Source organism: Rattus norvegicus, chromosome 9, assembly GCF_021556685.1.
Source record: "Rattus norvegicus strain SHRSP/BbbUtx chromosome 9, alternate assembly SHRSP_T2T, whole genome shotgun sequence".
In the NCBI taxonomy this organism is placed as follows: Eukaryota; Metazoa; Chordata; class Mammalia; order Rodentia; family Muridae; genus Rattus; species Rattus norvegicus.
This window is the reverse complement of record NC_141542.1, coordinates 25,332,178-25,347,392: the sequence shown is the minus strand read 5'-3', so window position 1 is coordinate 25,347,392 and position 15,215 is coordinate 25,332,178. Positions and strand designations below refer to the sequence as shown.

At 42.4% G+C, this 15,215-nt stretch overlaps 1 protein-coding gene and 1 pseudogene across 1 annotated transcript; both read right to left on the bottom strand.

The window, feature by feature from the left end:
* Positions 1-133: 133 nt before the first annotated feature.
* LOC148003591 (uncharacterized) lies at positions 134-10,401 on the bottom strand. Its single transcript, XM_087568900.1, has 2 exons — positions 9,989-10,401; positions 134-425 (listed from the first exon to the last, which is right to left on the bottom strand). Exons 1-2 carry the CDS (start codon positions 10,322-10,324, stop codon positions 204-206), a joined length of 558 nt encoding a protein of 185 aa, XP_087425026.1. The 5' UTR covers positions 10,325-10,401; the 3' UTR covers positions 134-203.
* Positions 4,578-5,571, bottom strand: LOC148003592 (reticulocalbin-1 pseudogene; annotated as a pseudogene).
* Positions 10,402-15,215: the final 4,814 nt, after the last annotated feature.

The window sequence follows — 15,215 nt, the reverse complement described above, 5'->3', positions numbered from 1 at the left end:
GACAACAAAGAACTGATTAAGAAAACAAGAGCCCAGCTGCTCATCAAGATCACAGTTGTATGATAGTAAGAAAATGTGAATAGGGCATCAGGTGAAAAGACAAATTAATTAGGAGGTCATAGGCCTAGAAGGGTTAACCTTTGCTCTCAGTGGAGCTGCCATTCTTTCTGCCATTCCTCGCCCTCTGCCACAGGACCAGAGACTTACCCAAACAACTGGCTGGCCTTGCCAAAGACCTGGCAGGGCTTCTCCCTGTAGAATAGGAAATGCAGAGTCCATGAGGACTCACCAAGAGGTCTCCTCCACACAGGTTCCTTGTTGTCAAAGGGAAATGTTCCTGTAGAATCCTGCCATGGCAGCAGGAATTTCAACCTGGCTGCTCTTAGGTCCAGCTCACTGGGTGCAGGCCTGAGGCCCAGGGGTATCTGGGGAAAGAAGCAGCAGGCACTACCTCACAGCTCTCTCTTTGTTGGATGCAACTGCTAGGACTGTGATGGGATTTTTGTTTCTTGGGATGTTTATTAGAAATACCTACAAAGCTGATTAAAGTTGTAACATGTCTTCATACCCAGCATGCAGAATGTTTTTACATCGTTATTGTTCCTGTTTTATGTTTGGATTTTGTTTTTTAATCCCCTCAGGAAATTTCCCTGTGCTTAGAATGTTAAGCACATGCTCAGGAGGGATCGATTATTCAAGTTAGGCAAAGCTTTTGTTCTCCCCATCCACTCCACAGATGATGCCATTACTTACTTTCAAATAAGAAAACAGTCATAGAGAAGTAAATTAACCTGTAAGCTATCACAGAAGAAACACATCATGATTGTGGAATGACACCGCAGTATTTTGAATTTCCTAAGTTATTTTTATTTGAAACTTTTTTATTGGATTTTTTGGGTACTTTTCATTTTTTTTAAATCCTTAAAGGTATCTTTTATTCTGCTCGTCCCATTTACAAGGTGGAATTTCACCTGTGATTGTTAGTCTAGATAGTTTGGTCAATGGCTTAGCTATCACCTTGGCCTAGTTTCCTTGGCATAAGCTGAGTTAGAAGCAGGCTCAAAGGTTCAGGACTCAACAAATAATGAATTCCACTACATCTGGATACCTAGCCTCACACCCAGGAAGGGACTGTATTTCCATTCACTATTTAAAAAAAAGATGCAATTCAGTAACATGTAAAAAATTTCTCACATATATTAAAGTGTTTACCATGGTCATACAGTTTTTCAAATACCTGGCATTCATCTTTTCCAAGTCCTAAAATTTCTTTCTTATTCACAGTTTCTTTTTTTCTTGATTACTTCTTACTATTATTATCATTTTTTAAAATTTTGGTTTTTAATAGATATATACTTTTTATTTACATTTCAAACCTTATTCCCTTTCCCAGATTTTGGTCCATAAGCCCTCCTCCTGGGACCCTTCCCCATATGTATGGTCCCCCAATCCATGCCCCTTGAAACCCCTTCCCGGACATTCCCCTGCACTGAGGGTCCAACCTTGTTAAGAACAAGGGCTTCCACTTCCACAGGTACCCCAACAAGTCTATTCTCTCCTACATATGCAGTTAGACCCCTGGGTCAGTCCATGTATAGTCTTTTGCTAGTGGTTTATTTGGTTGGCATTGTTGTTCTTATGGGGTTGCAAGCCCTTCAGCTCTTTGAATCCTTCCTCTAATTCCCATAAAGGGGGTCCTGTTCTCAGTTCAGTAGTTTACTGCTAGCACTGACCTCTTTATTTGACATGCCCTGGATGTGTCTCTCAGGGGAGATGCATATCCAGTCCCTTTCAGTAAGCACTTTTTAGCTTCATCAATCTTACCTAGTTTTGGTGGCTGTATATATATGGGCCACATGTGGGGCAGACTCTGAATGGCTTTTCCTTCATTCTCTGCTTTAGATTTGGCCTCCATATCTCCTTAGTGCTCATGTCTTCGAGACTCTTCCCTACTTTTTATCTATTACTTTCAGTGTATCTGGTTTGATGTGGAGGCCCTTGGTCCACTTGGACTTAAGCTTTGTCCAGGGCAATAAGAATGGGTCAACTTGCATTCTCCTACATGCTTACCTCCACTTGATCCAGCACCATTTGTTAAAAATGCTATGTTTCTTCCATTGGATGTTTTACCTCCTTTGTCAAAGATCAAATGACCATAGGTGTGTGGGTTCTTTTCTGTGTCTTCAATTATGTGCCACTGAGCTGCCTGTCTGTATGCCAATACCATACACACTATTGCTCTGTAATACTGCTTGAGGTCAGAGATGGTGATTCCCCCAGAAGGTCTTTTATTGTTGAGTATAGTTTTGCTGTCCTGGGTTTTATGTTATACCAAATGACGGCAAATTGCACTCTCTACCTTTATAAAGAATTGAGTAGGAATATTGTTGGTGATGGCATTGAATCTGTAGATTGCCTTTGGCAAAATGGCCATTTTTTACCATATTCATCCTGCCAATCTATGAGCATGGGAGATCTTTCCATCTTCTGAGATCTTCTTCTATTTCTTCAGAGATTTGAAGTTCTTGTCATACAGAGTTTTTACTTGCTTGGTTCAAGTAACAGCAAGTTATTTTATATTATTTGGGACTGTTGTGAAGGGTGTCATTTTCCTAATTTCTTTCTCAGCCTGTTTACCCTTTGAGTAGAGGAAGGCTACTGAATTGTTTGAATTAATTTTATACCCGGACAGTTTGCTGAAATTGTTGATCAGGTTAAGTAGTTCTCTGGTGGAATTTTGGTGTTGCTTAAGTAGACTATCATATCATCTTCGAATTTTAGTATTTTGACTTCGTCCCTTCTAATTTTTATCCCTTTGACCTACTTTCATTGTTTGATTGCTATGGCTAGGACTTTAAGTACCATATTGAAAAAGTAAGGAAAGAGTGGGCAGCCTTGTCTAGTCCCTGATTTTAGTGGGATTCCTTCAATTTTCTCAGTTTAGTTTGATATTAGCTACTGGTTGGATGTATTTTGCCTTTTCCTATATTTAGATATGGGCCTTGAATTCCTGATCTTTCCAGGACTTTATTAATGAAAGGTTACTGAATTTTGTCAAATGATTTCTCAGCATCTAATGAAATGATCATGTGGGTTTTTTTCCTTTGAGTTTGTTTATATGGTGAATTTTGTTGATGAAATCTGTATATTAAACCATCCCTGCATCCTTGCCATGAGGCCTACTTGATCATGATGGATGATTGTTTGGATGTGTTCTTGGACTCAGTTTGCAAGAATTTTATTGAGCATTTTTTTCATCAATATTCATAAATCAAATTGGTCTGAATTACTCTATCTTTGTTGTATCTTTGTATTGTTTAGGTATAAGAGTAATTGTGGCTTTATAGAAGGAATTTGGTAGTGCTCTGTCTGTTTCTATTTTGCGGAATAATTTGGGCAGTATTGCTATGAAGTCTTCTATGAAGGTCTGATAGAATTCTGCACTAAATCCATCTGGTTCTGGGCTCCTTCTGGATGGGAGATGTTTAATAACAGTTTCTATTTCTTTATGAGTTATGGGGTTGTTTAGATGGTTTATTTGTTCCTGATTTCACTGTGGTATCTGGTATCTGTATAGAAAATTGTCCATTTCCTCCACATTTTCCAGTTTTGTTGAATATATGTTTTTGTAGTAGGATCTGATGATCTTTTTAATTTCTTCAGAATTTGTTGTTATGTCTCCCTTTTATTTCTGATTTTATTAATTTGGATATATTCTCTGTGACCTTGGTTAGTATGGCTAAGTGTTTATTTATCTTGTTGATTTTCTCAAAGAACCAGTTCCTGGGTTTGCTGATTCTTTTGATACTCGGTTTTGTTTCTTCTTGTTTGATTTCAGCCCTGAGTTTGATTATTTCCTGCCTTCTACTCCTCTAGGGTTTATTTAATTGTTTTCTAGAGCTTTGAGGTGTGCTGTCAAGCTGCTGAGATATGCTCTCTCTTGTTTCTTTTTGCAGGCACTCAGAGCTATGAGTTTTCCTCTTAGCGCTGCTTTTATTGTGTCCCATAAGTTTGGGTATGTTGTATCTTCATTTTCATTAAATTCTAAGAAATCTTTAATTTCTTTCTTATGTCTCCAGTGACCAAGTTGTCGTTGACTTCAACTTCCACGTATATGTGGGCTTTCTGTCCTATTTGTTGTTATTGATCAGCAGCCTTAGTCCGTGGTTTTTTGAAAGGATGCATGGGATTATTTCTATCTTCCTGTACATGTTGAGGCTTCTTTTGTGACCGATAATATGGTCAATTTTGGAGAAGGTACCATGAGACGCTGAGAAGAAGGTATATCCTTTTGTTTAAGGGTGGAATGTTCTAAAAATATATGTTAAATTCATTTGTTTCATAACTTCTGTTAGTCTTTCTATGTCTCTGTTTAATTTCTGTTTCCCTGATCTGTCCATTGATGAAAGTAGGGTATTTAAATCTCCTACTATTATTGTTTGGTGCAATTTATGATTTTTTTAGAAAGGTTTCTCATTGTTTAGGGACACAACTGCTATATACTTGACAAAAACAGCAATAACCCAGAACATCCGTAGGAAGCCTGTGACCGTTGGCCACATGAGGATGAGCTTCTTTCAAAATTCATCATGATTTTTGGTAAGATCTTCCCTGTAATTGGTGGCATGGCTTCCCACAAACATGGTCCAGTTGTCTAGAATCTCCTCTTGGACAGCATCTCATGCTTGTTTTTGTCTGACTCATACACCAGATGCCGGGCTTCAGCCTGTGCATGGTCATAGTCCTGAGGGAGGATCCAATGGAGAATCTCATCCTAGTCCAGCTTCCCATCCTTGTTCAGATCTGGGAAATCATTGAACTGCTCCCCAGACAAAACCCAGTCTGTCTTAGGGCAATTGTCCTCGTGAGAAAAAGATGTCCACAATGTAGTCATCCTGGTCCACATAACCATCCCCGTTCTTGTCGATATCCTCCAGGGTTTCCAGAACTACAATCTCCTTCATATGTTCTAAATCCTCTTACTGCAGAAAAGCAATGAACCCGTCCTGAGTAGCTGTCAGGTCACCGTCAAGGCCTTAAACCTCCTCTCATCTCGTGGAGGCATCTTTTTAAAGTTGTGATCATCACAGCCGTCTTGGAAATCAACAAGGTGTCCCAGGGAATAGACATAGGTGGCCTGCTTGTATTTTTCCCAGGAGATTTTACAACTATGTGCCTATCATAATCCTTCCAGAGTTTAGCCACATTATGGTAGATGTATCTTTTTTGTACCTGTTTGATCCAAACTTTCAGGTCTTCAGTAGTAACAAGGCCACGTCCATCACTGTCAATTGGGTCAACAATTTTCCCCAGCCTCTCCTGCTCTCGTCCAGGCTTAGCTATCAAAGGTCTTGGAGTCCTCCTTGCCCAGGAAGACCTCATGATCGTACAGGATGCTGTGCTTGTCATCTGGTGGCCACTGGCCCAGCTCTGAATCCGGACAAACCATGTGCTCCTTGCTCATCATACTCTTGGCCCTGAACGCCAAGTCCAGTGCCAGGAGCAGCCCATGGAGAGTCCCAGGCTGACACCATGCACCACTGTCTGGATCAAAGGGAGGCAGCAGGGAAGTAGGGGCTCAGAGCACCTTAGCACTGTCCATCCCCAGAGAGGGCTTTTGTTACATTTCAAATGTTAACCGTTTTCCTGGTATCCCATCCACAAAACCCCTTATAAAACCCCCTCCTTCTTCTACTATGTTGGTGTTACCACCCACCCAACCACCCAGGCCTACCTGCCTCCCTGTTCTGATTTCCCCTACACTGGGGCATCAAGCCTTGACAAGACCAAGGGCTTCTCCTCCCATTTGTGCCCAAGAAGGCCATCCTCTTCTACATATGCAGCTGTAGCCATGGGTCTATCTGTCCATGTGTACACATTGGATGGTGGTTTCAGTCCTGGGAGCTCTGGGTGTTTCTTATTGTTGTTCTTATGGGGCTGTACACCCCTTCAGCTCCCTCAATCCTTTCTCTTACTCCTCCATTGGGGATCCTGTTCTCAGCCAAATGGTTGGCTGCAAGCATCTGCCTCTGTATTTGTCATGCTCTTTACCCCACTCTTTTGAGCAGATCACCACAGAGCAATGAAGATGTATTGTCTTGGCGTGATGATGTACAGACAAATAGATGATTTCTTAATTCTTAATGATGGTTCTATAAGAATTCCTAAAATTAGATTAGTAATTTTAAGTTTTTAAAATAGGACTGCTATTATGTTTCTCTGGTAATCAAAATTGCATTGAGAACCCTGCCATTCTTAAAGTGTCATGAGTGAATCGCTTCTGCAATACAAGCAGGCATCTACAAATTATAGCCCATCCTAAGAGGGTATAAACCAATTAACCAAAGTTCATAAAAAGAGAACTAATGATTTACTATAGGTACAAGGACTTAACATAATTGACTGGATTTGCCTATAGGTAATGTTCCTTATTCTTTTCTCATAAAAATTACAGCTTTTAATTCTCCATGAACGTGCAGAACTAGTGACAGATGGTGATGATTTATCCTGATGATTACTCTTCATGGATATGCATGTAAACATTCCCTGTCGTAAACTGATTATCCAACTTATGATTTGAATTCCTGTGCAAACTTGTGGTGAACTTTTCACCATGTGATGCTGTGTTCAGAAAGATATACAAATGCTGAGGACAAAGAGAGAGAAGCTTTTTAGACAGAACTGAACTGAAGAGAACAGAACTCAAGAAGAACTTAGAAGTAAAGGCATAGCGTTGAGAGTAAGGCATTGAGAGTAAGGAAATTATTGTGTCATAAGAGCAAGAGGAAAGGAGATAAGAAGAAGAGAGCAAGGAGAACTTTTTAAGCCATACTTTATGGAGGCAAACTTTTGTCTTTTAGGAAAACTGAAGAACTTAGAAATAAAGGTTAAAATCACTGCTCTTCAGCCTTCAGCCTGGCTCAGTGGCTAGCCTCTGCTCTTCAGTCAGGCTCACTGGCTAGCCTCTGCTCTTCAGTCAGGCTCACTGGCTAGCCTCTGCTCTTCAGTCAGGCTCACTGGCTAGCCTCTGCTCTTCAGTCAGGCTCACTGGCTAGCCTCTGCTCTTCAGTCAGGCTCACTGGCTAGCCTCTGCTCTTCAGTCAGGTTCACTGTCTAGCCTCTGCTCTTCAGTCAGGCTCACTGTCTAGCCTCTGCTCTTCAGCTGGGCTCACTGGCTAGCCTCTGCTCTTCAGTCAGGCTCACTGGCTAGCCTCTGCTCTTCAGTCAGGCTCACTGGCTAGCCTCTGCTCTTCAGTCAGGCTCACTGGCTAGCCTCTGCTCTTCAGTCAGGCTCACTGGCTAGCCTCTGCTCTTCAGACTGGCTCACTGGCTAGCCTCTGCTCTTCAGTCAGGCTCACTGGCTAGCCTCTGCTCTTCAGTCAGGCTCACTGGCTAGCCTCTGCTCTTCAGTCAGGCTCACTGGCTAGCCTCTGCTCTTCAGTGAGGCTCACTGGCCTATGGGGCCCTAGCACATCGCTTAACCATCTGCTCATGACTGCCTGACCACACTGACGACCTGACCGCCCTGACTTCTTAAAGTTGTCCTCTAGAAAGAGGACAAGAAACCAAAGAGAAACACCACAGGGACCTTTTCCAATGGGCTTTTTTCAACCTTTAGTACTTTCGTTATTTCTTTAAAAAAGTGAAATATAATTTCTGCTATTCATATGGCCAAGAGAGCTGTGCAGTAGTCATTGCTTTATGGAATTTGGTGCTAAATCAAAAGATTCCTTTATTCTATTACGATGTTATCTGTTTGCTGTACGATGTATGTTTAGAAAACACAACACTAAAATCCTAAAATCTAAATGTTTTAAGACATTACCTCATGGACAAACATAACTGCTTACCTATCTAGACTGGCCTTTTTTGCTATAATGCAGGTACAATCAATTTTCCACACTACTTCCATGATTTTCAAGAATGATTAAGAGTAAAATAAGTTGAACATAATGGCCAGAAAGGGGGTTCTGTCAAGTTGTCTTATATTGGACAAGATACCAAACTTTGACTGGTAAGCCTAAAACCACCTGTTCCCAAAACTAACAGAACTTATAGAAAATACATACTTTCTTATCATTCCTCCTCCCCAATGGTCAGTGATTTATTGAGCACCTACTACAATCCTAGCACTGTGCATCTAAGGGTGTAATGGTGAATAAAAACTTAATAAAAAGCCTCAGTAAGGAATAAAGAAAAATGAAACATAACTTTGAAACTCAGAATTCAATATAAGCAAAACCACCATATCTTTAACTGGTGATATCTGAAAACTTCATCATTTTTTCCATGGGCTTCTACAGTAATGATACTCAGTCTTGATTTTGTAAGTCACAAAAAGCAAGTCACACTTCTTTCTTGGCTCCCTTAACTGTCATTTAGAACAGAACTGTCACTGTCCATTTTGCTTCCCTATCAATCCTGCTATGGATGGTAATGAATTCCAGACTTTTCAATGTGAAAACAGGCCACCACTTGAGGGGAAAGGTTATTACAATTACCCAAACCGGTATATTCTCTAAAATTTTCACATAGCATTTTACTGATATCACAATGCAAATTCACCACAAATATTTAACCAATGAAAATATTGAATAGCTCTGCAAATAGGAGCGATAATCATATATACTTGAAAACAACTATTATGGAAACAAAGGACGTACTAGGAGAAAAGATACATCACTAAAAGCTACACAAGCAGCAAAAAAAGACACTACATTTCTTGGTTTGAAAGTTAGGTGATACACTTGATCTTTAAAGACAGGCAATGTACTTGATCTTTAAGCCCTTCAACTGTGCCCTGTCCACATAGAAACTGCAGTAGATGACAATCTTTTGTAAGATTTATTTATTTATATGTGAGACAATGCAGCTGTCTTCAGACACACGAGAAGAGGGCATCAGTACTCATTACAGATGGTTGTGAGCCACCATGTGGTTGCTGGGATTTGAACTCAGGACCTCTGGAAGAACACTTGGTGCTCTTACCCACTGAGCCATCTCTCCAGCCCTCACAATGGCCTCTTACACAGCATCATTTGGTCTATTTCACTAGATGGCTCCAGGGTGATAACAGAGAAACTTTCACAGTTCCTGAGCACTTCTGAGTTCAAATACCACCAGTGCCCACTCTGTGCTGTTGGCACATTCTGACCTTCTCCTAAGGGTTGTCAGCCACAAAAGGGACAGGTTAGCCCCAGACAGCATTCACTGCCCAATCCTAAAAACCCCCTCGATTCTGAAAAAGCCACATTCCATGCTTGCTCCATATTTGAGGAAGCCAAATGGTTGATCTGGCTCAAGGCTCTACTTTCCTTAGCTCATCAACTTTCTTTTTCCACTTCTTGTCACAAGAAGTATTTTTTTTATGCTGCAATTACACTGCAATGTGTGAAGGAAACCACCATCAACTCTGGGTGCCACCTCTTGAAATTTAAAATTCACAAAACAATTCGTGGCTTTCTAATCAGCACCATGGAAAATAAACAAAAACAAGCAAAACCATTCCAAAGGAACTTGCTGATCTGGAGACCTGCTCATAGCAGGTAGGAAAGAATTAAATTATGCAGAAGTGTAAGCTCTCAGAGCTTTGGAGGTTAAAAAAGAAGAAATCCCTGTTTATGTTCCCTTTCTCCAAGTAATTGAAGGAGGGTCTTTTACATCCTCCAAATACAATCTCTTTCAAGGGGCAACCAATTACAAAGTAGATCAGAAGAAATCTATTAAATAATACATTCATTGCCTGAGGTTTTAAGAAAATATTTTCCAACGATCCCCGTCCTTCAACAGCACACTCCAGATTACCTCTCCATTCTTTCCCAATGCCATGGGCTTTCCAACCCCTAATTCAGCTCTCCATATATCCCTGAACCCTCCTTTCCCCTACCAAATGGGCTCACTTTGCATTGCCTCCTTCTGCCACTGCTTTCCCAGGGCCGGGGAGGGGGGCCAGAAGGAGCCTAAGGACGGACGCGGGTCTCCTACCTACCTTGATTCTGCTGGTCTGGCGGTGCAGCCCGCCCTGCTTGCTGCTTGCTGTCCCTGGGGTCCAGACCCGAGGTCGCGCAATGAGTCCACGCAAGCGGCAGGCCTCGAGGTCCCCTGGCAGGGCTGGCCTGGGCTTTGTCCTTGGACACTGGGAGGCTGCAGTCTCCGTTGGAAACGCCGCCGCTATCATAGCGCGCCCTCCCGTGGCGGAGGTGACCCCCAACGCCGCTAAGGCCCCCTTCCCTGGCCGCTTCTTCTGCTTTTTCTTTTCTTTTTTTCTTTCTCTTTTTGTTCGCGATGTGGCGCGGGAAGAGCTCGCCTCCAGCAAGGAGGACATCGTGCAGGCAGAATCACCTCTGGGCCCTGCCGGGGTCGGAGAGGGAGAGAGAGGAGTCAGCTTGGGCGGCGGCGCCCTGGCTGCCGGCACCTGCAGAAGGAAAACTTGCCCAGGCACAGGCGCTGCTGCTGGCACCGAATATAATGATAGAAATATTCTATATCTGCGGTGTTTCTGGCTATGGATTCTGGCTGGCTGTTTGCCTCCTGGTTTTACTGCTGTGACTAAAGAGGCAGATTTTAGTTCTAAGTTTAGTTCATCTCAAATAGCCATGTGTGACCAGTGGGTGCCATTTGGACAGTGTAGCCACAGAAAACTGAAGCAGTGTAACCAAAGACTCACCTAGGAGTCAGTTGACCTCCTAGAAGTGACTTGGGAAAATGTTGGCAATGATAGCCTCTTGGGGAGCTCAAATTCACCAAAAGCAAACTGTGAATCCTTTACTCTTCTGCAATAGTCATAATGCAACTGGTCTCACACCTACCCCAACCCTCACCAAAGACACTTGAGAGGGAGCTAAACCCACTGTGTGCTTTAGATTTCAGTGTAGAAAGCACTTCCTTCAAAGTGGAGCAGACTGAGATTGCCAAGTCCTTTGTGTGGCTCCAGGGACTTGGGCCTGACATGGGTGAGGAGGAAATGAAGAATGACATTGGACACACATACATGGGGAAGGCTGGGTCTGTGGGCTGGAGAAAATGCAGCATCCCAGAAGCTCAGCATGTTTATTATATAGAGTTGGCCAGGAAGCAGGGCTGTTGCACAGGGCAGCAAGGAGGTGGGCATTACATGCAGATAAACAAGGAGGGGAGGACTATGCATATGTAACTGACAAGGGGCAGATTTAGCTAATCTCAGTAGGAGCAGTCTCTGCAGGGAGCAGTCTTCAGGCTTTAAATGTCCAGATGGGGCCAGGGAGAAAGGTAGAGTAGACTTTTTCTGCACACACTATCAACACCATCCTGAGAAGGCTTTGTCATGTCTCTGAGCCTCAAGGGGCTTTGGGTCCTTGGCATGGTCATATCATGTTTACAGCACACATCCACTCAAGGCTGCACTTCCTCAGGGCTTCCTCTGTTCCCACAGTGAGATCTCAAAAGAAAAACAGAAACCAACAAACAAAAAATGTTCTTAGTGAACTGGTTAATTCCCTAAACTGTACAGATCCAGTGTCCTAAGTATAGGACTTCCTCAAAGGCTACAGAAAATCCTGTAGACCTAAAATAAGCAAAAAACAAACAAACAAAAGAACCCCAAAAAAAAAACAAAAACCAAACAAAGACCCTTGCCCCCCACAAAAAATGAATAGGAGAAAAAATTATTAAAGGTTTTCATAGAAAATTGTTTAAGAAAACCACATGGGAATTGTACTTATAGAGTTAGTGTGCTGAGATGTGAGGCCCACTCACAGCATGCAGCATTTGGAAGTCTCAGACAACTTAACAGAAGAGCACACCTAATTATTCTTTGTGACCACTCTCCACATACTACTCACAGCTTAATACTAACCTTCATAATTGAGTTGGGGACAGTATTCACCATAGCAGATAATTGAAGCATTAGTGCACACAGACACAGACACACACACACTCATACACACAGTCACACACACACACACACAAAACACACACACTCACATGCATACACACACACTCACACATACAAGCACACACTCACACACATACACACATAGACACACAGACACACACACAAGCACACACACATACACACACACACATACACACAAAACACATACAAAACACACTCAGTAGCACACAAAAGAGAAATGTATATTCTATGAAGTTTCTTGGCATATATTTATTTGTAAGACTCAATGCTGGAGTATTCTTGGTTTTGCAAAAAGTGGGGGGAAAAGTCAGGCTTCATTTTCCCCCTTTTGAAATGACAGATATCTGTGTGTTAAACATACTCTGATGGCTGTCCAGGCTGCCTCGGCCTGTTTGACAGCATCCAGGTCACCTTGGTCAGGACAGTGTTTGCTCTTCTTATTGGCAGCTTGTTTGCATCACAAGAGATTTTCACATCCTTACCAATGTTAGAAGTTTGGTGACACAAGCAGCTTGACAAACAGTAAAATTATTGTGGTTTTGCCTTTCTGGAGGACATTAAAATTTACAAGTTTTGCATATGGCTTTTTTTCTTAGCATTTAGTCCTGCTTTAGTGCTGTTCAAATGTGGCCATGCAGCCAGCATCCCTTTGCTCCAGGCTCTCAGCACCCCATTCCTGTCACTGATCTGATACATACTTGGTCCCAGAGATGGGCAGCAGAGGGATTTGACACACAGCATCCACTCTGCTCCACTGCTTTGCTTTTTGTAAATTCTTTACAATGGCTATTTCATGATTTATTATTACTACAAACTTGACTTGACTTGATATTTTGAGATAGGATCTTATTACGCAGCCCAGGGTGGCCTTGATTTCCCAATTCTCTGGCCTTAGTCTTCCACCATTCCCTGATTCTCAGTTTGTTATTAGAGGTAGTTGAATGGCCCCATTTCCAAATCAAATGTTCTTCTGGCTTTATTATTTTGCCCTTTCCACAGACTTTTATTAATTATGCAAAGTAGATGGTGTTTCATGTTTAAATACTAGATATATTGACTCATCAGTCCCAAAGACAACTCTGTGAATTAAACACTCCTTATCATCCTCACTGGGCTGATAAGGGAATTGAGTCACACAAAGGTAAAATAACTTCTCCACAGTTGAACATCCAATGGGTGTGAGAGCCAAGCTTTGAGTCCAACTACAAAGTAGATCGGCCTATAATGTGTCTACTGCTGCTGTATATTCAAATGCTAAATTCTGTACCTTAAGGTCTGGTTGCTCCAAGACAAGGAGATCCTCATGTATACCAGATTTTCTTTTCTTTTTTTTTTTTTTTTTTTTTTTTTTGCCTCCTAAGTTATCCCTGATTGGTTAATAAAATCCTTACAACAAGGGCTGGGCAGAAGAGAGGGGACAGAGCAAAGTTTCCCTGGGCCTGGGGGCTCAGGCAGGGTCCACAAGGAGAGGGAAAAGACATGGAGGAGAAGGAAGGAGACAGCACCCCATAGGGTAGGTGGATCGTGAGTGTATTACCATGAGGGCCTGCCTGTCAGAACAGGCGTGGCCCAGGCAGAGCATGGCAAGCAATACCTCGGGGTTATTGACAGGGAAGCAGAAAAAATAGCACAGAAGGTTGATGTCTGCCCAGCTCTAGTACTTTAAGGCTTATTCTAAATCTAAAAGTTTTGTGTCTTTTATTTGGGAACTAAATGATCTATGGTGGGGTAGAAACCCCCTAATAATATTTACTGTAGCAATGGCCACTCAATTATTGTGGTATTTTAAATATAACACACATTGAATTTCACAATTCAGATGCAAGGCTTTTTATGTTTCCAATGTGACTGTACACCTGAGGTCATGTCTAGGTATAGAGACAGAACATGGCAGAAATGCCTAGAATATTTTAAGGTCACCACACTGACCACAGGAAAGCCACAGGCTATACAGACTATGATGGATGAGGAGAAGGCTTAGTGCTCTCTGGAGTCCCCTTCCCTAGTCTTGGGATAAGACTTCCAGTAAGCCAAGACCATATTCCTCTTTCATTTCTCAAGGAGCCAGGGGTAGACCCACATGTATGATTTCTTTGCCTGCAGGGTTTTTTTTCCAAGTGCTGCCCTGTTTGAGGACTTGGCAAAGTAAGCACCATCAGAGGAAGGCCAGCATATGAATTCTGTATAACTCTGCTGTGACAGCATGTACCTATCAAGTACTGGAAGCCTTGCTGGATAGATTAATCAGCCTCTAGGATCAAAAGGAAGCAACCCGAGGGCCATATGGCTGTAAATCAAGTCTGAAACCATAGCCCAGTATGGAAGTTCAGCCTTGGATCTTACATCAAACAGCGTTAGCATCCAAAAGAAAAATGAAAATGAAATGGCAAGGTGACTGGTAATGACCTCATGGCAAGGATATCTAAGTCATGTGGAAAGATCCCAGTGCAAAGACACATGTCCATGAAGCTTTCACCAAGAATCCCTATTCTGTGTTCTACAACATTATATATATATATATACACACACAAAGAATACTCATTTATGGTCAGCTATGGGGATTGATTCTCTGGGAATCTGACTTTGAGATTGACATAGATGTATAAAGGTGTTTGACAAGTGCTCTTGGGGACCATGGCTGTGACAAAGAGGAGAGAAGAGGACAGGGTGGAGAGCACTCTGGCTCTAATGCAGTCACAAGGGTATGCAGGCAGCCGTGTGTGGGGCTCAGGAGCTGGCCTGACCCTCAAGTCTTAGCCTGCACTGGAACAAGCAGGAGGGCCGGCTTTAAAGTCCCCATTGGCTAAGGACGAGGTTCCTGGTCAGAACCTGAAAGAATAAAAAAATGCAGCTAAGAAGTCAGAAGTTTAAAAAAGCCCTAATTACCTCAAATTCCAAACCCTGCCCTCTACATGTACTAGGTGACCATAAAGTTAGATTAAAATCTCAGAGAATAATCTTGAGAAGCAGGAAGTTTATCCTTGTGATTTTTCACTGGCATTCTCGACATTTTCCAATGACGCCCTCCCTACCCGCTGGGGTTGAGGTTTCTTCCTTTAAATTCCCCTTGTGTTAGTTACTGGGCGTCGAACTCCACTGCCCCTGCGTGGGATACAAGTCTCGACCCCAGTGCACTGGTTCCTATCAATAAACCTCATGTTTATTACAGCAAGGACGGTTTCATGTGAGTTCTTGGGGGGTTGCATCATCCCGAGACTTGAGTGAGGGTCTCCCTGCTCTGGGGGTCTTTCAAACCTAGATACCACATTGTAACCACATTGCCATCCCTTCTCCAATATTGTTCTGTAGAACTAGAGTTTTT